Source organism: Orycteropus afer, unplaced genomic scaffold (assembly GCF_000298275.1).
Source record: "Orycteropus afer afer isolate SDZICR_OR568_19922 unplaced genomic scaffold, OryAfe1.0 scaffold00144, whole genome shotgun sequence".
Taxonomy (NCBI): Eukaryota; Metazoa; Chordata; class Mammalia; order Tubulidentata; family Orycteropodidae; genus Orycteropus; species Orycteropus afer.
Window position 1 is genome coordinate 354,355 of NW_006921731.1, and position 22,420 is coordinate 376,774.

The 22,420-nt window shown below is 44.2% G+C and overlaps 1 protein-coding gene across 1 annotated transcript in view; it reads right to left on the reverse strand.

The window, feature by feature from the left end:
• SLC6A11 (solute carrier family 6 member 11) overlaps positions 1–22,420 on the reverse strand; it is a 196,901-nt gene that overhangs the window by 157,166 nt on the left and 17,315 nt on the right. Inside the window, exon 4 of the mRNA XM_007945811.2 lies at positions 21,930–22,020. Coding sequence (XP_007944002.1) covers positions 21,930–22,020 — 91 coding nt within the window. The remainder of the gene's footprint in view (positions 1–21,929; positions 22,021–22,420) is intronic.

Genomic DNA, 22,420 nt, shown 5'->3' on the forward strand with positions numbered 1-22,420 from the left:
GAATGGGAAGCAGATTACTAAAAGCTATGGAGGATGAATTGCTCTTTTGTTTCACCAGACACTATTTGAAAACATCCTTAAACTATTTTCTTTAGGTTTCACCAGCACTGACTTTAGGAATAGGCCTTGGGTTTCTAAAGAAAGGGGTTCGGGGCCAGGTTCTTAGCCCACAGTACTGCGGACTTGTTTTGAAATCCACAAGGGCAGCCGTTGAGAACGTGGGGGCTGGGACACTCAACTCTAGAGACTTGGAGAAGGTACAGCTCTTCCTGGGAAAAAGCTTTCTTAATGACCCTCCCCCAAGAAGAAACAGGACAGAAGAGAGGCCTGAATAAGGAAGAGTTCATGCCAACACCCTGGCAAAAAGGACCCAGGAACAGAACCCCCGACACTGTTCATGGAGCGGGGATTGGTGAAGACCAGATGGAGCTCTTCAAGGGGATTAATTTACTCGAGTTATGTTTATTAACCACTCCTTGGAAGGAAGGTTGGGCAATCTACTTCCGTAGTGATACTGCTTCGGAAACCCAAGGAGGGGTCGCTATGAGTCGGGTCTGACTCGACGGCACATAACAACAACAACAACTGGGTGGCAAATGGTTAAGCATTCAGCTGCTAACAGAAAGGTTAGCAGTTCAAGTCTACCCAGAGGCACCTTGAAAGAAAGTCCTGGTGATCTGCTTCCAAAAGTTCAGCCATTGAAAACCCTATGGAGCGCTGACACACAGGGGGCGGCACCATGAATCAAAATCAAATCATCAGCAATTGGTTCAGTTTAGTATGTGTCGGGCATCAAAAGCAGATTCTTCATGATGTGCCCTTTTCGGGCTATAAAAGTAGAATATCTTTGGAGATTTCTTTTCAGAAGTTGAAATCTCAGAGCTTAGAGCTATAGTGCCCCTGTCTCTCTAGACCTAGGCCCATTCAGAGATAGCCTGGGCTCAAATCCCAGCTCCGCTACTTTACCATCTGACTTTGGATGAAGTCTATTACCTCTCTGAGTCTCAGCTTCCTCACCTATAAAATGGAGATAATGTTTTACAAGCATTAACTCATCTAACCCTCACAGCAACCCTTACAACAATTAGGATCGTCATTTTAAAGATGGGGAAATTGAGTTCCTGAGAGGTGAACTTGCCTGAAGTCATCCCAAGTGCAAGTGGCCAAGTTTGGCTTTGAACCCAGGGGCTTCAGAGCCCATATGTTTATCCTCAGTACTAGCTCCTAGATTCTCCATCACACTAAAATCATATCCTTTCTCTTTTCCTTAAAAATTAAAGCTATGACCAACTCAGGACCATAGTACTGAGGGACACCAGACTCAACTGGCACAGCAAAATACATAAAAATATTGTTCCACAACCTACATTGGTGAGTAGCAACTGGAGTCTTAAAAGCTTTCAAGTGGCCATCTAAGATGCAGCTAATGGTCTCCTCTCATTGGAAGCAAAGAAGAGTGTAAAAAACAAAGGGCATTTGGAAGCAATCAGCCCTAGGACATGATGTACCTGGAGACCAGAAGAACTAGATGGTGCCTGGCTACCAATGCCAACCACTTGGGAAGGGATCAAAACTGGAGATCCTGGATAGAGTGGGAGGAAAAACATGCAACAAAATCCAAAAACACAGTAATAACCAGAATTACTGGTCAGATAGAGTCTGTTGGGACCCCCAATACTATGACCCTGGGATACATTTCAGGACTATAATAAAACTTACTCCCAGGGGCTGGCTCTCAGCCCAATAGTAAATAAGACTACACGCAGACCACTCAACCCAGGATGATGCACCCACATACTCTATGGAGATGCATCCCTTGGAGCAATTGACCACAGGGCACCAGAGGGGCAACATTCACATGGAGGAAACACAGGACACACAGGAGTGTATAACTGTGAGGGGCATGGGGTGAGGGCTGTTAGTGGGCAGCGAGGGGAGGAGGTTAGGGTTAGGGATGGTAATTGGGGAGTGAAACCAAATGTACACAAAATGTTGAATGTAAAACAAATTCTGCTCTGTAAATTTGTACCTAAAGCACAATAATAAAAGAAAAAAAATATCAAAGCTATGGTAAATGCATACCCCAAAGCTATCTTACACATCTTTGTGTACCAGTGAAAAGCAGTATACAGCATGAGTCCATTTATGCACTTACTAATTTATTCAAGTGCCTAAGGCACTTGACTGCTAACCAGAAGGCTGGCGGTTCAAACCCACCAGCCATTCCTTGGAAGGAAGGTTGGGCAATCTACTTCCGTAGTGATACTGCCTCGGAAACCCAAGGAGGGGTCGCTATGAGTTGGGGCCGATTCGGCAGCATGTAACAACAACAATTTATTCAACTGATTAAAGTGTATTCAAGTTGTCAGATACAGTGCTGAGTCTGGGGGTCCTTTAAAAGCTTGTGGGCTAATGGGGGAGTCAGACAAGGAAATGGACAGAGTGTGGAAAGGGTCACAACAGAGCCACCCCAGGGGTCATGGAAGCACCTAGGCATAGCCAAGGACCTCTCTTGGGGATCAGGGCCAGGCATTGGAGTACAGGGGATCCTGAATGGTAAAAGGACAGCTAGCAAAGGAGGGCATTTGGAGCAGAAGGGCTACAAGGGCAAAAGTCAGGGGGCTGCAGAGACACATCAGCAAGATCTGGGAAAGGTATGGTGTGTCTGGTCAGGGTGCAGGAGACAGGGTGGCAGGGAGGACGGCCAGGCTGTGAGCCTTACTGAGGAGCTGAGGCTTCATCCTGAGGGTGATAGAAGCCAGACAAAAGTCTTAAACAGGGTAAGATGGCATCAGATGTATGTTTCAGCTAACTCTTCTGGCTACAGTAGGAAGTATGGATGGTGGGGAGTGGGGGGTGCACAGGAAGCCAAGTGCAGAGCTTTTGCCTTCTTATTCCTAGCACTCAGTCCCTAGGCAGGGCCTGGGCTAAGGCAGGGGAAAGGTAGAGGAAAGGACGGATGGATTGGGAACAACAGAGGCAAAGGGGACTTCTTGGCATGGTAGAGGGTACAGGGAGGGTTATGCCGACACCAAGGTTTGTGCTGTTGGCCTCTAGAATAGAGGTTGTTAGCTGAGCAGGAGTGAACTGGCCAGCATGACAGGAGTGAGGAGGTGAAGAGTAATTCTTTTAAAGCAGATGATTTTGAGGTATTTGAGGTACACCCAGGTAGCTGTGATATTCACAGGCAACTGATGTCTGGATGCAAAGGTTAGAAAAGAAATGCATGAAGGCAGTTTGGACTTGAGCCCTTGGCTGGCCGTCAGGGGTCCTAGGAGAGCATGCAGCTGCCAGGGCAGAGCAGGAAAATAGAGAAGGAGGCTGCAACAGAACCCTGGGTCCCTTGTCAAAGGGACAGGGAAAGGAGAGAGAAGTCCTTGAAGAAGGCAAGAAGGGCTGAGCAGCAACAGGAGAGGTGGTACCCCGAAAGGCAGAGGGAGGGAAGCCCTGGAAGCATAGCTGCTGTTCTGCCAAATGCTGTAAAGCAGCCTGGTAGGGAGGGAGGCTGGCTGGCTTTGGGACCAGAAGGGAGAGGAGCATATGGAGAGCCGCCAGGTGGTTAGAGCTCAATGGCAGAGGTGGGAACGACTGAGAGGTGAGGCCCTAAGTGAGATGGCTGTTTTGGGACATTTGGCTCTAATCGGTCAGAGAGAGACCCCAAAATCCATTGCCATCAGGTTGGTTCCGACTCATGGTGACCCTTTAGGACAGAAGAGAAGTGCCCCGATAGGGTTTTCAAGGCTGTAGTTCTTCACAGAAGCAGAGAGCCCTTGTCTTTCTCCCATGGAGCGGCTTGTAGGTTTGAACGTCTGACCTTTTGGTTAGCAACTGAATGCTTTAACCACTATACCACCAGAACTCCTTTAGAGAAGGATGGTGGTAGCTAAAGGGCCACAAGGTACAGAGAGCTACTTCATTTATATCTGTTTTAAAATTGACTCAACTTGGACAGTTAATGGGAAAGAGACAGGAAGGAGGGAGAAGTTTTGGGTACAGGAGGGCAGGGGGAATGAGAATGGGAAGCAGCAAAAGGAGATGAGGTGGCTGAGATCAGGGCAAGGAAAGACTTCAAAGGTGGAGGCATTAGGCTGAGCCAGGCACAGAAACACCATTCCTAATGAGGGAAAGAAGAAGACGTGAGCTTAAAAGCAAACTAAATCCTTATTGGCATCCCAGCATGGTACAAATGGTAGACAAACTTAGCTGCTAATCAAAAGGCTGGGCATTTGAGTCAACTCTGGGGTGTCTCTGAAGAAAGGACTGGTGATCTACCTCAGAAAAACAGGCATTGAAAACTCTGATCAACTCTGACACATGAAGAGTCACCACGTGTCAGAATCAACTCAAAGGCATTATTAATAATATCTCCATTAATAAACATTGGGAGAAGGAACCAGAAGAGAGCTGGCACTGGAGGGGACAATAGCAGTGCCATCTGGCAGGCTGTCCACCTCACTTCCTCCAGTCTTCAAGACAATAATACTACTACGGAGGCCTTACTATGCCTGTTTTACAGATGGGGAAACTGAAGTCTGGAGGAGTTAAGCAACTTGGCCAATTTGCCAATACTATGATTTGAAACCAAGTTCTTCTGATGCTGATACACCATGCAGGCTGGCCAGAAACTGACCGTGGGGGAGAGCTCATCCTGCTTATGGCCACTTCCACCCTGCTTGATTCTCCACCATCACCATAACTCCCTCCAGGCCTCTTACACACCCAGAAGGGCTGAGTCCAGAGAAGACAAAACACCTTACACCTAAAGCTTCTCTTCCCAATACCCAAGCTTCCAAGAGCAAGGGTCATCTGAACCTGACAGAAAGAGCCAGAGGGGAGCAGTGCAGACCCTCACTCCATCAGAGAGCTGGGAGAGGCCATATGGGACCAGTTCCCAGTCCAGCTGGGGGAGTCCTCATTGTAATGTCCTGCACGGAGCCGAAAACAGATCACCTTTCTTTGCCTGGTAGTTACCATTAACCTGCCACAGAGAAGAGAGAGCTGCCAGGGACAAGGAGACTGCTCCAAAGCTGGCTCTGAGGGGCTGCTCTATAAATAGCCTTGCTCATTCCTTCTTTCTGGTCTCCCAAAGCAACAAACAAACAAAAAAAGGGCCCATCACCAAAACAAATGTGCCCTTTCCCGCCCAATACAGGCGAGCAGCAGGGGCTTTGGGATTCTCCTCTCCCTTCTCTTGGCAGAAAGCAGTGCAGGCCCCCAACTCCTCCTGTGTATGGGGCCCACTCCAACAGAGCCCACAGCAGAGTGGACTCAGAGTGAGGATGGACCCTCCTCAGCAGGAAATTCAGTTCTTTGCACCATTCATTCCTGCAACAGCCATTTACAGGCATCAACTGTGTGCTGAGCACCCTGCTAAGAGTAGAGCTACAGTAAGGAGAAAAGCCAGCAAGTTCTGCCCTCAGGGAACTTACTCTCTAGGAACATCAGCATATCAAGCACAGGGATAACTTGTATTTCCTGTATGAAGACTAGGGCCAAGCATGCTGCCTGTAGAATCTCATGCAGAATCTCCTTTAATCTTCCCAATATCCTCTCAGATCCTCCCCAGTATCATCTTGAGCTAGTCCCTCCTTCCATCCTTCAATAAACATCCAGTGAGCATCTCCTGTGCACCAGGCACTGCCATAGGCCAGGAGTCAGCAAAGATTTTCTGTAAAGGGTCAGACAGTAAATATTTTAAGCTTTACAGGGCATACAATCTCTGTCCCAACTATTCTACTCTATCTACTTGTTTTTGTTATGTGCTGTTGAGTCAGCCCTGACTCATAGAGACCCCTCCTTGGGTTTCCGAGGCAGTATCACTACAGAAGTAGATTGCCCAACCTTCCTTTCAAGGAGTGGCTGGTGGGTTTGAACCGCCCGCCTTCTGGTTAGCAGTCAAGTGTCTTAGGCACTATGCTACCAGAGCTCCACTATCATAGTTAGAGACAATTCATAAGTAAGTTTGGCTGACTTCCAATGAAACATTATTTACCAAAACAGGCAGCAAGCCAGATTTGGCCAATACTTTGATGACCCCTGCCTCAGGCTAATGGAACTCACTCTGGTGGCACAGTGGTTAAAGTACTTGCCTGCTAACCAAAAGGTCAGTTGTTCGAGCCCACTAGCTGTTTCACAGGAGAAATACGTGGCAGTCTGTTTCCATAAAGATTACGGCCTTGGAAACCCTCTGGGTTAGATCTACTCTTTCTATAGGGTTGCTATCAGTTGTAATTGAATTGACGGCAGTGGGTTTGGTTTTGGTTTTGCTGTAGACTAATATTTTTGGGCAATCCTACTTCCGTAGTGATAATTGCCTCGGAAACCCAAGGAGGGGTCACTAGGAGTCGGGGCCGACTCGATGGCAAATAACAACAACAATATTTCCCAAAGAACAGTCATCCTTCAAGATAACCTTAGTACCTAAATCACACTGAGACCTCATTTGAGGAAATATCACCCACTACACCAAAACCAAACCAAACCCACTGCTACTGAGTCAATTCCGACTCATATCAACCTTCATTGGGTTTCTGAGGCAGTAAATCTTTATGGAAATAGATTGCCCCATCTTCCTTCTGGAGAGTGGTTGGTGGATTTGAACTGCCAACTTTCTGGTGAGCAGTCAAATGCCTTAGGCACTGCGCCACCAGAGCTCCTTACTACCTACTATAGCCCTCCTTAATGGTTCTCACTGCTCATCAGCATATTAAAGATTCTAAAAGGTCCTGCAATAAAGATATCTGCATAGCTCTGTTTAAGCTGGAATCCTCCAAATTTATTTAGCAGTACCCCCTACACTGAAATACAAATCAAAACCACAAAGAGATAGGCCTTCAAACCACAAACGTTGGCAAGGATATGGAGAAACGGAACCCATGTGTGTCATTGATAGGCATGTGAAATGGTACAGCCACTTTGGAAAACACTTTGGCAGTTTCTTAAAAAGTTGAACACAAGCATAAAAGTAAAACATAAAATCCAGCAATTCCACTCCTAGCTATGTACCCAAGAAAAATGAAAACAGACGTCCACACAAAACGTGTACATATATGTTCACAGCAGCATTATTCATAATAGCCAAAAAAAAGAAACAACCTAGATTTCCATCAATGATGATGAATGGATAAAAAATATGTGCTACACTCTGTGGTACATTCATAGAATGGAGTATTATTCTACCAGAAAAAGGAAAAGAGTACTGATATATATTAGAACACGGATGAACCTTGAAAACATAATGCTAAGTGAAAGAAACCAGACATAAGAGGCCATCTATCGTATGATATCACTGAAAGAAATGTATAGGACAGCCAAATCCATAGAAACAGAGAGTAGATTCATGGTTACCCAGGGGCAGGAATGGAAAGCAACTGTAAATGGGCACAAGGGACCTCGCTAAGGTGATGGAAAGCTCCTAAAACTATACTGTGGTGATGCTTACCCTTCCAGTACATTTTAAAAACCCTTGAATTATACATTTATAATGGGTGAATTTTATGGTATGCAAATTATACCTCAATAAAGTTGTTAAAACATTCTTAAGAAGTGCCTGCCACATTTGAGCATTTCCACAGCTAGTTCAACTTCCTTAAAAAGTTGAACACAAGCATAAAAAGTAAAACATAAAATCCAGCAATTCCATTCCTAGCTATCTACCCAAGAAAAATTAAAGCATATGTCAACACAAAACTTGTAGATAAACATTTAGAGCAGCACTGTTCATAATAGCCAAAAAGCAGGAACAACCCAGATTTACTAACACGGCACACTACCAACATGGCACAGCACATACACCTTGGAATAGAGTGTCTAGCACTTTCACGTATGTTACCTTGTTTCATACCATAATTCAGAGGAAACTGAGGCTCCAAAAGATATTTATCTTGCCCAGGTCACAAAATTGGTTAAGCATCAGAACCTCGACTTGAACCCAGTTTCCTGAACTCAAGTTCAAGACTTGTTCTGCTCCTCCATGGTTGTAGAGTGAGACCCAGGGAAGTAGGTGGAAATGAAAAGAATAGAGTTTAGCAATGGAGAATGTTCAGAGCATCAGGAATACAGGGGAAGGGCCTAAAAGGTCCTCCTTACAAGGAGCAGTGAACAGAGGGCCTTAGGGTCAGGCCTGGAGTGGACAAGGGGAAGGCTGAGAGCCATAGCTGTTAGGAACCCATCCATAGGACCATAAGGTAGCCTATCCTCCCTCAGCAGAAAGGGTCTCACCACACCACAGCTGAGGTCCTAAAGCCCTCAGATCCCAGATCCTTGCTCCTTTCTCCCCCTCATCCAGGCCTCAGAACAGCCCTGAAGTGCTACTCAAGCTTTCCCCACCCTCCCTCCTTTGTACCCATGGTAACACAGCTCTGTACTAAAGAGTAACTGGCAAAGTCTGACCAACTTTGCTTCCCTTGGTCCCTCCTGAGAGGTTCTGCCTTAAGGCTGGCAAAGAGCCACTGTTTGCTAAGAATTGTGATCAGTAAAGGCAGGCATATGATCAGGAAGCTTCTGTAAGGAGGAGGGGCCCAACTTGGGGCGGGGGGGGGGCGGTAAGGGGACTCTGGTCCAAGTTCAGTTGTATCCTACCAGAGGACCTCAGGCTAGTAGTGACTGCTGTTCTTTGAATGTCAGCTCCTCGACCTCAGCTCTAAAATTAAAGCAACTTTGGGGAGGCTGGGGCAAGGTAAGGGTTGAAAATGAAGAATGGAGAGCTAACACTGACTATTTACTTCACATCTGCCACTGCTCATTTAATAACTACTCTGCCTTAAAAGAGGGAGCTCTGGTGGTGCAGTGGATAAGGCATTTGACTGTTAACCAGAAGGTAGGCATTTCAAACCCACCAGATGCTTCGCAGGAAGCAGATGAAGCAATCTACTTCTATAAAGATTTACAGCCTTGGACACCCAATGGGGATCACTATGAATTGGAATTGACTTGATAGCAGTGGGTTTGGTTTTGGTTTGGTGCCTTAAAGGGTGGTATTATTGTGGAACAAAACTCAAAATCATTTAAAAAAAAAAAAAGGGACAAGGTTTGCTGGTCTGATAGAACCTGGTGGAACCCCTGAGACTATGGTCCCTAGCTGCCCTTCAGGATGGAATTGAACCTACTCCTATGGCTTCCATCCAAACAAAAGACAGTCATAGGAGTTGAATATTTACGTTAGGCAGATACATTCCCTGAAGAGATCAGTCATGGGAGAATAGAAGGGCTGTGTATGCGCAGGGAGACAGCTTTGGGGGGCAGGAATGCATGGGAGGGAAGGACACAGGGAAGAGGTGGCTATGGGGAGGAAGTTAGAGGGAAGCTGTTGCATTGTGGGAGATTAGTCAATGTCATGAGACAAAGTGTGCGTGAACTGCTGTATGGAAGATGAACTTGCTCTGTAAACTTTCACCCAAATCACAATAAAATTTAAAAAAAAAGGGGGGGGGTATGTGGCATTGTTATACCCATCTTACCAACAAGGAAACTGAGGCTCAGAATTACTTGCCCAAAGTCCCCAGCTAGTAAGTGGAAGACCCAGATTTCTACCTAGCTGTGGATGGTAGGGACAGGAAGTAGAGGTCAGGGTGTGTATTTAAATCTAAAGTCTTATATACCCCTTGTGACTTAGCTCTGGTGGTGTAGTGACTAAGGTATTTGACTACTAACCAGAAGGCTGGTGGTTCAAACCCACCATCTACTTCCATAGTGATACTGCCTCGGAAACCCAAATCCAAGGAGGGGTTACTATGAGTTGGATCCAACTCCATGGCAGTGGGTTTCTTTTTTTTGGGGGGTGGGGTGGTTATTAAAAATAATCTGGAATCAAGGTGGTGCATTACTAAAACCTTGTAACTAAAACACCACTGAATTATTCTGCTCCTGAATTAAAGTGACTCACGAACAGTGGGTTCACCAGTTGCAGGGCCATAAGGTCTACACTGGAGCCCAGGACTCCATCCCGTCATTATACCAATCAGAGCTGGGGCTGGTCTCATGCTCAACACTTAGCTGCCAACCAAGGTATTCTTCAAAAATCAAGATTGAAGTCATTTCCTAAAGGAACCTCTTGAAACCCAGACAAGACGTTATGTTGCTGATAGCTGCCCTTGATTCATGGTGATCCCAGGCACAATGAAAAGAAATGCTCTTTGGTCCTGTGCCATCCCCATGATTGGCTGTAGATCAGACAGTTGTGATCCACACGGTTTTCACTAATTCATTTTCAGAAGTAGATCGCCAACTTCATCTGGAAGCTCTGCTGAAACCTATTTAGCATCATAGCAACATGGAAGCCTCCACTGACAGGTGGTGGCTGGGTTTAAAGTGTATTGGCTGGGAATTGAACCATGGTCTCCTGAGTGGAAGGCAAGAACTCTACCACTGATATTTCTTTACAAGGTCATGGATCCTTTTCTTAAGCCACTCCTTATTGGGTTTCTTTTTCTTTCCTTCCTTCATTCCTTCCTTCCTCCCTCCCTCTCTCCTTCCCTTCTCTCCCAATTATACCATCCCATCTGCTGAAAAACTCTCTCTTCAAGAGCCTAGGTCTACAGGACTACACAGAGAAAGTGAGAACCAGCAGACCACCACAATGAAACAGGTGACAGCACTGCAGACACAGGCAGAGAGAACACAGGTAGGGACCAGAGTGGCCAGGGTCCATACAACTCCACTTTCACTAGCCATGAGAGGCACTTGGGAAGATCCCTGCCCCTCTCATTGCCTCTGATGCCTCACTGTGAGATGACAATCCAGATAGTACCTACCATATTCTTTATCCCCTGGTGGGTGGATTAAATGAGGTAACACACTTAGGGGGCCACAGTTAGGGCCAAGGCACACAGGAGATGTTTCATAATTACATGTGCCCTCTCTTCCCCTTCTGTACCCTGCATGACGAAAAGGAACTCCAGAGAAAACACTTCCTGTTCAATAAATCACTGCTTCCATTAATGTTAACCTACAAACACTCTTGTGGCTGTTTTTATATACACATATTTTAATTCTAATGATCAAGAATGGATAATATTAGATCATAGCCATTTGGCACTTACTAAGCCTAATTGCTACTACTACTACCATTACCACCCACTACCACTGCTATTACCATCACCACTACTCCTATTACTACTGCTGCTAATGCTATTATTGTATTCTCATTTTACAGACAAAGAAAGTGAGTTGCAGAGAGATTTAAGTAATGAGCCCAAAGCTAGTAAGCAGAAGAGACAGGATTCAAATTCCTGCTATCTGGCCCTAAAGCCCAGGTGTTTACATCCTCACACCACACCACAATATTTTAAATAACATTTCAGGAACTGTACATACAAGCAGTACTTCTACTCTCAGCCCATGCTTTTAGCATTATGTTCTGATTATAAGACTGCTAGAGCATTAACTGGTCCTTCTCAGGGCAGGGGATCTGGGCAAGGGGACACCCCTGTGTTGATGACTCAAGACAGACAGCTTCTTGCAGGTAAGAAAGGGGGACCCTGGGTACTCATCATTGGGCCATCATCTTGTAAGTTTACTGGCAATGGAGAAGTGTTTCTGGCTACTTCAGAGAAGATTATGAGGTAGAACTGGAAAAAGTGGACTGTGGCACTCCCTACCTGAGCAACTTGGAAATAGAAACCCTAACGTGTGTTGAATTTTCTTATTTTACATAAACATATTTCCCATATAGATATATTTTTAATTTCCTATACTTTCTATAATAAACATAGATCACTTTTGCAATAAGGAAATCAAGTGTCCACTAGAAAATAGACATCTATAAAAGGGAATTGGCATGTGAGGCAAATTGAATATTCACATTTCTGAACCTTGGAACTTATATTCCTCAACAGGACAAACATGGACATAAGAAGAATGATAATGTACTAGGAAATATTGGCAGGAAGAGACCTAATTGTCAGCAGACTTATCTCTACGGGGGTGTACTAGAGGGAGAAATATTTATATAGTATATATAATTATTCATATATACATATACACACACACACACCAAAAAAAACCAAACACATACACACACATACATATAAATATACTGCCAAAGGGGCAGGGAGGCCACAACTTCTGACCTCCTCTAATCGCACAAGAGGAAGACAGAATCACCATCAACAGCCCCAGGCCTATTCCTGTGAGGCCAAACATGCTACTTCCCTCCAGCCCTTTCATCAACCCTGACATCAATCGTTCCTCCTGCAGCACCCACCACCTTTCTGCTGTGTTCAATAATTCGCTGCAGTGACCACACAGAACTCACAGATTATAGGGTTATGAAGGAAGCACCAGGCTACAATTCAAGTTCAGAGACAATGCTCAGTCTCTCTCAGCCCACTGTCTCTCAGCCAACAATCTCTCTCAGTCTCTCTTCCAGCTGTGCATATCTCTCAGTGTCTCCTTTTCAGCAGCGCGTGTCTCTCAGGAGCGCATTTCTCTCAGCAGCACGTCTTTCTCAGCCAGCAGTCAGAGAGACTCCTTCTGCCTATAGAAGGGCTCCTTTTGAGCCTGGCATAGTGGCCAACTAACCAATCATAACATCAGAATTCTAAGCATCTGAGAAAGAGAGAACTTCCCAGAACATTGCTTTGTGCCACTCTCAACAGAAATACCCCAGGTGGATAACTTTAACAATCAGGAGCTCCTCACTTGCTCATGGCAAATTCTACCTTGGAATTTACAAAGACTTATGGCTAGAAAAGTCATACCAGGTAATTTACTACACCACATATACCATGTTCATAGATCTGTTGTATTTTAATTGCTTACACAGTCCACTATTTTTGCAATCAGTTAAATATTAAATTACTAGACTAAAAGAGTAGCAACACTGGGCTCAGAAAACAAAGTACTGATTTGAGTCTGCTTTGATAAATCTCCAGAGAGTTCTAAAGGGTCACCCAGACCTGCTCCATCCACATAAGTCACTGGGGTGGCAAAAACGTGAACTGTCCTCAACAGGACTTTCTCCCAGTTCACATTAACTGGAACCACATTAAGCTCTTCACTGATGGGGACAGAGCAGAACAAGCCTCTCTCTGACTGACAGGCCCCTCAGTTCAGTAGCAGTATAACTAGCTACGGGGTATAGTTTCTCCAGAGCAGGGCTTCTGGATAAAGCAGGGGCTGCCAGAGGTGACAGGAGCCAAAAGGCCTGGGTTTGAGCTCTGTGTATATACAGCTGGGCAATCCCTCAGCTTCTCTAAGATTATGTTTTATTAATGGTCAAATCAAGTTGATTCTGACTCATAGTGACCCCCACTGGGTTACCAAGGCTGTAAATCTTTACAAAAACAAGATTGCTTGATCCTTCTTCTGTGGAGCGGCTGGTGGGTTTGAACCACCGACCTTTTGGTTAGCAACCAAATGCCTTAACCACTGCAGCACCAAAGCTCCTTTATATGCTATTATATACAACATTCTACACCTCACCTTTTTTCTATTTAATTTTATCTTAGAGATCTTTTCTATATCACACATTTTCTATCTCATTCATTTTTAGCTACTATTGCAGGAATGTAGTAATATCATATTTAAAAACATTTTACACATTAAAAAAAAAAAAAAAACTATCACAAACAATGCTGCCATAGATTTCCTGTACATAACTAGTGTGACCATGCTTGTAGAGAGGAGTCTCAGAAGTGGAATTTTTGGAACAAAGCATATGTTCCGTTCAAGTGTAAAGGCTTATTGCTAAACTGACTTCTGCCCTTGTCTAAAAGCCTTGAGCTGTGGAATCAATAATGGATTGCAAGACAGATCTCGTTTACCTCTGTGCATGGATGCATGATTTCATAGAACTAACCATTTTCTCTAAGATAGCTCCGGCTCCTTTATTCTCCAACAGTGAAAGGCACTACTCTCCATCCTGCCTCCCCTGGCCCCAGACAGCAATCTTAGCATCACCCACCTGGACCACAGCAAATGCTTCTTCCTTGCCCCCTGCCTCATCTGGGTGTGTTGGGGGAGTATCTGTCTTATTCCTAGACCTGATCGTATTATTGCATAGAGAGAACCTCTGTAGGTACCCGCAGAACCATTTCAAACCCTTCAAGAAGGCCTGAGGTCCTTTACGCTCTGTTCCAGACCTCCTGGTGCCTTGCTAATCCACCAGCATGCCAAGCAGCCTCCCACCGCAAGGTCCCTGCCCAATGGAACCCTTGGCCTGTGGAGCTCCTTCCCCCACATCTACACAGCTTGCTCCCTCTCTTCTCTCAGGTCTCTGCTCTATGTCACCTCCTCATAGAAGCCCTCCCTGATCAACTGACACCCTCCAATCCCTTATGAATACCAGTTGCCCTGGAGTTGATCCTGACTCCTGGTGATTCCCTGTGTGTCAGAACAGAACTGGAGCTTTTCAATGACAAATTTTTCAGAAGTAGATGCCAAGCCTTTCTTCCAAGGTGCCTCTGGGAACACTCAAATCTCAAATTTTTCGGTTAGTAGGGGAGCATGTTAAGTGTTTGTACCACCCAGGATTCCCTCTAATCCCTTCTTCTGCTTTATTTTCCTTCAGAAAACTGATCCCAACCTAACAACTTCATACTGACTTGGTTGTTTGGGCTGTCAGCTCCATAAAGGTAAATCTTTGTTTTGTTCACACTGTGTCCCAGAACCAACAACAATACATGACATGTAGTATGTGCTCAATGAAGACTTGCAACTGAGCATATGCTCTGGCCCCTCCCCCCCTCCTTAGCAAGGTCTCTGTCATTCCCTAGAGCTCCTGATGCATAATAGCACAGATAAGACCTCAAAAGACAATTTCAGGTCTCTATGCTCTTTCTTAGGCTATTCGCTTCATCTGGTATGTCATTTACTCACTCCATGGCCAACGACATGAACTTCTACTCATCCTTCAATACCTTCCCCTGAGCACACACATCCATACTTCCTCACCTTGACTCTGTATTTCAAAAATTTTTTTTATTCCTTTGTACTTCCCAACTTCCCCCACCAGGTTGTGTGCTTCTTGAGGGACGGACAGTGTCCTCCCTCATCTTTCTGGTGACTGAAAAAATACCCAGTACACAACAGGAGCTCAGGAAATGTCAAAAGAGCAAAGAAAGAAAATGCACTAAGAACATTCACCTTGTCCACCTTGAGGGACACACAAGGCCTAGCTAATAAGCCTTCTCTGCAGAATGTTGAAAATAATCCACATAGACTTTTAAAGATTTGGATGAAGTTTTCCTTGTAAAAATAGCTGTCTTGACCACGTGCCAGGTATTGTGCTAAGTGCTCTGCAGGCCTCATATCATGAGATGCTCCCCATAACCTAAGATGTGGGTGCCAGTCCATCCCATTTTCAGGGGGACAAACCAAGGTTTAGAGGCAATATATAAATTGCCCAGAGTTGGTCGTGCAGTTGGCAGGCAAAGGAAGCAATGACTTAAACTGGGCTCCCAAACTTACCTGCTTAAATCTACACTATTGTCAGGTGTAGAGTGATCTACTGAGGAGGATACAGGGAAACCCAAACTAGTAGAATTACATGGTGGCCCCACAGTGCTCAGTTTTGACTGAGGGGAAGGGTCTGGGAGAATTCTGGTCCTGAAGTTGGAGCCACAAAGGGTACTTCAGGCAAACCCTTGACTGACTCGGTCCAGCCTCAGAAGCTTAGACTCAGTCATGAATCTGTCCTTACAGAGAAATGGGCCAGATGGGACACCACATCTCATGTAACAGGAATTAACTCATGTACCTCAACTAGAACCCATCAAAGCGCTTAGTATGCACTATCTAATTTAACCCACACAGCAAATGGAGGAGTTGGTGAGGCAGGGAACAGATGGGAGAACCAGTTACAAACATGCTATTTACACATCTGAACCTAAGAGCCTACAAAGTGCTAGGGTCGGCACACAAGGATTTTTGTATAATTCTCACCCCAGCCTTGTAAGTGGGTGCTACCATCGCTTCTGATTAACCGATAAGGACACTGAACTCTGAGAGGTTAAAAAGTATTCATTCATTCTTCCATTCTCTCATTTCAACAAGTTTTTATTGAACACTTACAACATGCTGGCAAAACATCAGTGAATAAAGCACATAAAGTCCCTGCCAGTGTGGGAGTTATATTTAACGAAAGGAGAGAGAGAACAAATAAACAATGTTTTAAGGATTTCACGTAATGATATGTACTGTGGTAGTTAAGGTTTTGTGTCACCTTAGCTGGGCCTGGTTTTGAGTGCTTGGCAGCTGGATACAGTTATTCCCTTTCATCATAGATTGCAATCACCCCCATGATGGAATCTGCTGTGAGCACCTAATTAGTTGAAGGAGAGTTGTCCTAGGAGTGTAGCTTGCTTCCTGTACATATGGAAGAGCTTTGGGAAAGGTCTCTAGCTTTTTGGCATGCTTGGATCCTGCATTTGGCCAAGGCTTCATCTAGCGGCCTGCCATGTTGCCTAAAGATTTTGGGATTGTTCCTGGACTTGAACCAGTGGCCTGCTGTGTGCCTGCTGATCTTGGGATTATGCCATTCTACTCACCAACCTTGGGTTCATCAGCCTCAGCAGCCAGCAGTTGCATGAGTTACAAGAAGCCTGCAGCTCCAATGGGACTGGGACTGGAATAAGGGGCAGAGCTGCAGCCCAAGGTGTAGAGGCCTTCACCCAGCCCCTAGAGCTGGCACTCTGATTTTGGACTTCTAGCCTCCTAAACTGGAAGAGAATAAACTCCTGCTTGTTAAAGCAATCCACTCATGATATTTCTATTATAGTAGCACTAGATAACCAAGAGGAGCTCATTTGACTGCTAACCAGAAGGTTGGCAGTTCAAATCCACCAGCTGTTCCACAGAAGGAAGGCAGGACAGTCTACTTCTGTAAAGATTTACCACCTCAGAAACCCAATGAAGGTCACTATGAGTTGGAATTGACTCATAGTGATGATGATGGCAGTGAGTTTGGTTTCTTTGGTTTTAGATAACCAAGACATGTTCTATGCAGACAATAACATGAGTGATGGGGTAGAATGATGGGGAGTATCAGTTGCAATGCTGAGGGAAAGCTTCACAAATGACATCTGAAGTAATACTCAATGAGAAGGAGTCAGACATACAAAGACCTGGTGAGGAATCTTCTAGACAAAGGGAACAACAAGATCAAAGAGCCTCAGTACGTCTTCAGGACAGAAAGAAGGCCAGTGTGGCTGGGGGACCAAGGACAGAGGGGAAGACAAGCTCTGAGGGGAGCAGAGATGTGTCCCAGTCCCACAGCAAGAACCAACATTCTTGTTCCAGCTCCTGTGACCCCAAATTTCATGTTCAAACAAAATCAATTAAAGAGTCCAGGTATTGACAAGAAGATAAACCAAAAAGACAAAGAAAGCCTCATCTATCTGAATAAAGATAATAGAACTGAATATCCTTAGAGCTTAGCTCAGGGCCTACCTGGCATGTGGTATGTCTCAACAAATGTTTGTTCAAAGGACACAGTGCAAAAGCTATTTAGATTATATACAGAGTGTTTATGGACTTGCTTGTAAAACTCTGGGCTAACGGGGCTTGAGAAAGCCACATCTCAAGCCACAACATTGGTTATATACTTAGCATCACTGAACCTCACTAGAGGAGATAAGCTCAAAATTTAGAACTGTAAACATATTTAGATAAACTAGCAAATGCCAGATGCATAATGGGTTACTAAAGGAGCTCTGTAGCATAGTGCCTAAGGCACTTGACTGCTCACCAGAAGGCGGGCGGTTCAAACCCACCAGCCACTCCTCGGAAGGAAGGTTGGGCAATCCTACTTCCGTAGTGATACTGCCTCGGAAACCCAAGGAGGGGTCGCTATGAGTCGGGGCTGACTCAACAGCAAACAACAACAACAAAGGAAACCAGGGTGCCTAATTTTGAAATCTGACAACAAGGAGATAAACCACTCCTGTCCCATAGGCTCTGGGGGTCCCCAACCAGAGGCAGAATCCAGGATTGACTCATAGCCTAAGCTTGTCTCACTGGGTAAGCTAGTACAGTTAACCTTTAGTATTCACAGGGGATTGGAAGGATCCCTGCAGATACCAAAATCTGATAGCACTCAAGCCCCTTAAATAAAATAGTGTGACATTTGCATATAACCTATGCACATCTTCCCACATACTTTAAATCATATCTAGATTACTTCTAATACCTAATACAATATGAAGACAATGTAAATAGCACTTTATGCTCCCTCTTAGTCTTTGAGGGATTGCTTTGACCACTTAATTGCTTTTTAGGAGACTTTTATTTTCCCCTGAATGTCTTCAATCAGCAATTGGTAGAATCCGCAGCTGCAGAACCATGGGTATGGAGGGCCAATTGCAGTTTTAATTATACCCTGAAAAGGTGAATGAATCTGTAAGGTGGGGTGGTGGGTTGGGTCAGGTCCCCCTGTCCAAAGCGAACTCATAACTGCTTTTATAGAAATGTGTGTGTATGTTTCACACCTGCTTCTAGACTAGAACTATATCTTACCCTTCTGCCTCCCCAAAAGAATGCACAATGCCTTCGTTATATGCACCAGGAACTCAAACATTTGTTGAATGAATGAATGAACAGAGAGTTGAGGCAATCTACTTTGTTGGAGTAATGTGGCTCTGAATAAGGTCCCTGGACTTGGAGTCAGTGAGAAAAAGATAAGAGAGCACACTGGAGATGTGAACTGAGATAGGGCATGTATGAACCAAGCCATACAACAAAACAACTAAGAACTGGAGAAGAAACATTTTTGAAGAAACTCGATTGTCCAATACTTGAAGGGCTACCACATAGAAAATAATTAGGTATGTTCTATCCAAAGCCCCAGAAGTCAACTTGGAGCTGAATTTAAGGAAGAGCTTCCTCCCAGCAAAGCCTTTCCCAGACTGTGTTTAGCAGAATGCCAGTGTTCAAGGGGTGGGGGACATGAGGAGATTCCAGATGATTCCACAGAAAAGTAAGTTTGGGGATCTGGGTAAAAGTTTGGGAATCAAAGGCAAATGGATGTCCTCACTGAAGGACAAAACTCCCAGGTCTCCTAAACTTACATGGCCCTGTAGCTTTTCATAGGAAACTATTAACATCTCCCACAGCTTCTGTGTTCCAAGGTCACCTCTGGAGAAATGATGAATTGGAGCTCACTGGCAAAAGTATCTTATGCAGGAGTGAGAAATGCACTGGCATTTAAGTACTTTTAAGATACAGAACTCACCTCTACACAGATGACACAGACGGAACAGATGATTTCTGGACAGAAAACTAAAACCATGGGTTCATTCTGCCAGACTTTCATCTTAAATGACCAAGTAGCTGGCAAAAGATCCAGCTTATACAAGGCTGCAGACAAGCTGTGCCTCCTGTCACTTGGGGCCCAAATGAGTGGCTATTGCAATTAGATCCAGGAAGTAATCAGTGCTGTTGGGTGGGTAGCTTTGTGACAGCACAGGTTATTGCCAAAGTTCACTTGGACTCTTCTCATATAGTATTTTCTAGAAAATATGTCATCCCTTCCTTCCATCCATCTATCCACTCAATAAATATTGACTGAGGGCCTTCCATATGTCTAGTAGCAGTAAATGAAAACTAGGCAGGGTGCTGCTTCATAACTGTCAATGAGGAATACAATGAATACATTATACAAATAATTATGTAATTAAAATTTTCCATATATGTTATAAAAGGAAAGAATGGTGCAACACAACAAGAAGAGTTACAAACAAATCTTTGTCCAGTCTGAGGTTTCAGGGTGAGTTCTCTGAGAAACCAGAGATGATGTTTTCCAACCCCTTAAAGGTCAAAAATAGGTCTCTGTGACAACTCTCCAGGGAACTATTGTCCAATGAAGTTGGGAAAGGCCACAGAGGTCCACTCTGACCCCTCCCACCCTCATAGAAGCCTCTTCTCTAGCACATAGCTAATGGGTGCTGTGTTTGAGATTAAGGTTCAGTAGATGTGGGGTAGAGCCTGAGAATTTGCATTTCTGACAAGGAGATGTACAATTGTGTATCTATAAGATATTTTAAATGAACGAAGGAGGGGTCGCTATGAGTCAGTTCTGACTCAATGGCACATAACAACAACAAACAACAAATCATGAAGAGCTATACCGTGTTCATGGACAGAGAGGCTCAACAGTAAAAATAGCAGTTTTCCTCAAATTAAACTATAAGTTCAATACGCATACATGTATATGATCCAACAATTCTACTCTTGTGTACAGGCTAGAAGACCTAATTCATGCACACACAGAAGCACAATAAGACATTCACTCAGTATTCTTAAGAGTGGAAAATAGGAGACAGTTTAAGTCTCCTTAACAGGAGAATGGATAAGTATAATGCAGTCTATTCATACAATGAAATACTACACAGCAAGAAAAAAATGAATGATCCAAAGCTACATGTCTCAATATATTTACATCTCAAAGCCAATATTGAGCAACAAAACAAAGTTGCAAAAAAAAAAAAAAAAGTAAGCACTGGATACCACTAATACAAAATGTGAAAACATGCAAGGCCTAGGTACTATTTGAGGCACATACAAACATAGAAGAAGTAGAAAGATGTGTATGAGGTTGATAAATCTAAATCTAACATAATGACCTCTAGAAAGAGGAGGAGAGAAAGAGTATCTGGGAAAAGAGTAAAAATCACTTACAACCCTTCCCGTTACTAATAATTAGTATCAAAGTAGGAAAGGCTTCTTCAGTGAAGCTGGGCTTTTTCAGATTGAAAAGCTTCAGAAAGTGCTTAGTCCAACTTCTGACCCATGGAAGAATCTGTTCTTCAATACCTTGGGCAACAGATTCTCCTACATCTATACCCTCTCCTCACTTACCAACATAGTTAGGTTCCAAAGACCAGGTCATTATGCAAAAACCAGCATTATGTGAAAATGGAGGGATACCACATCATTACATAACTGCCAAACCACTGAGAATTATGGCCCAGCCAATTTGACACATAACCTTAACTATCACAGCTGATGTTCCTCTTGCCTTACATCTCAGTGTCCATTACTGGCAGATACATGTTGTTAACATGCAGAATAGTCAGACAGTAGATTTTTTTACTGTTGTTGTAAATGCAAAATGTCAGATAATAAGACAGTCGGTAAATGAGGAGTAGATGAACTACCAAAACCAGACTCATTGCTGGCAAGTCAATTACATTTCATGGCAAGCCCATACACAATTATCTCTACAAAGCATCACTGGTTCAGCAGAAGTCTCCCCTTTCATACAGGAGACCTAGATTTTATGCTGAACCAATTCACTTCATGCACAGCCACCACCCATCTGCCAATGGAGACCTGCTGTAATGCTGAACTAGGAAGAAAGGTCTGGTGATCTTTTTCCAAAAATCAGCCAATGAAAACCTTATGGATTGCAATGATCTGATCCACAACTGATCATAAGGATGGTTTAGGACTGGGCAGCATTTTGTTTTACTGTTCATGTGGTCACCATGAGTTGCGGCCAACTCAACAGCAGCTAAAAACAACAGCACCCATTGACCTATCTCTGCTTCCAGAGCCACAGAGTTGATCTATTTTCATTCCACTGACAACACTTCAGATACTAAAAGAAAGCTAACCTGTCCCCCCACCTCTACCCCAGAGATTTCTGCATTCTAGGCTAAATATACTCAGCTTATTGCAAACATGCTGTATCCTGTCTCTTGTTAAAAGGGGCATTTTTTAGATGGCCATGATTTTACCTGGCACTTCTCGCCCTAATAAGCAAAGAGGCATACTGACATGTCATCTGAGAATAAGAACATATTTCCCTCAGCAGTTCTATGGCGAAATCTCTAAACATCTCTCTTGCTCCAAGGCAGTCAGATTCTCACAGGAGCCAGGGAGGGTAGGCTGGAGGAAGGATTAGGTGTGTTCCAAGGGCCTAAGCATGCTACCCAAGCAGAACCAGGACAGAACCCCTGTGGGCCAAGGGAGAAAAATTCTTTTGCACTTACTCCCAAAACTCCATGACAGGGGAGGTGGCATTCTGCAGGGACACGTGGCTGTAGTTGCTCACATTCAGTTTCTGGAACTCCACACAGTGCTCTAGAGTGGAAACAAGACAAGAAAGTCCAGAAAATTAACCTCTGCCAGGGCTGAATCTTGGAAAACATTCAAGGCTGATGGTGCAACCAGACTGTTTTACCTAGCCGCTCCAAGTAAACATACCTCAAATAACACCATAGGGAAATCAATCATTTACACACAGCCAAAGAGGGAAGAAAGTTCAAAAGAGGGCTAGTCTGCTTTCAAACAAGAGGAAAGGTTTTAAGGGCAGGGGGCCTTCTCCCTCTCTCATTCCCACCCATATGTCCTATCAAACTCTCTTTTCTCTCTCTGTTCTGGAACTAATCTTCTCTTTCTACTTTTTTTTTTTTTTTTTTAGGATTTGGGTGAAGATTTACAGAGTAAATTCACTTTTCATACAGCAGTTCACATATACTTT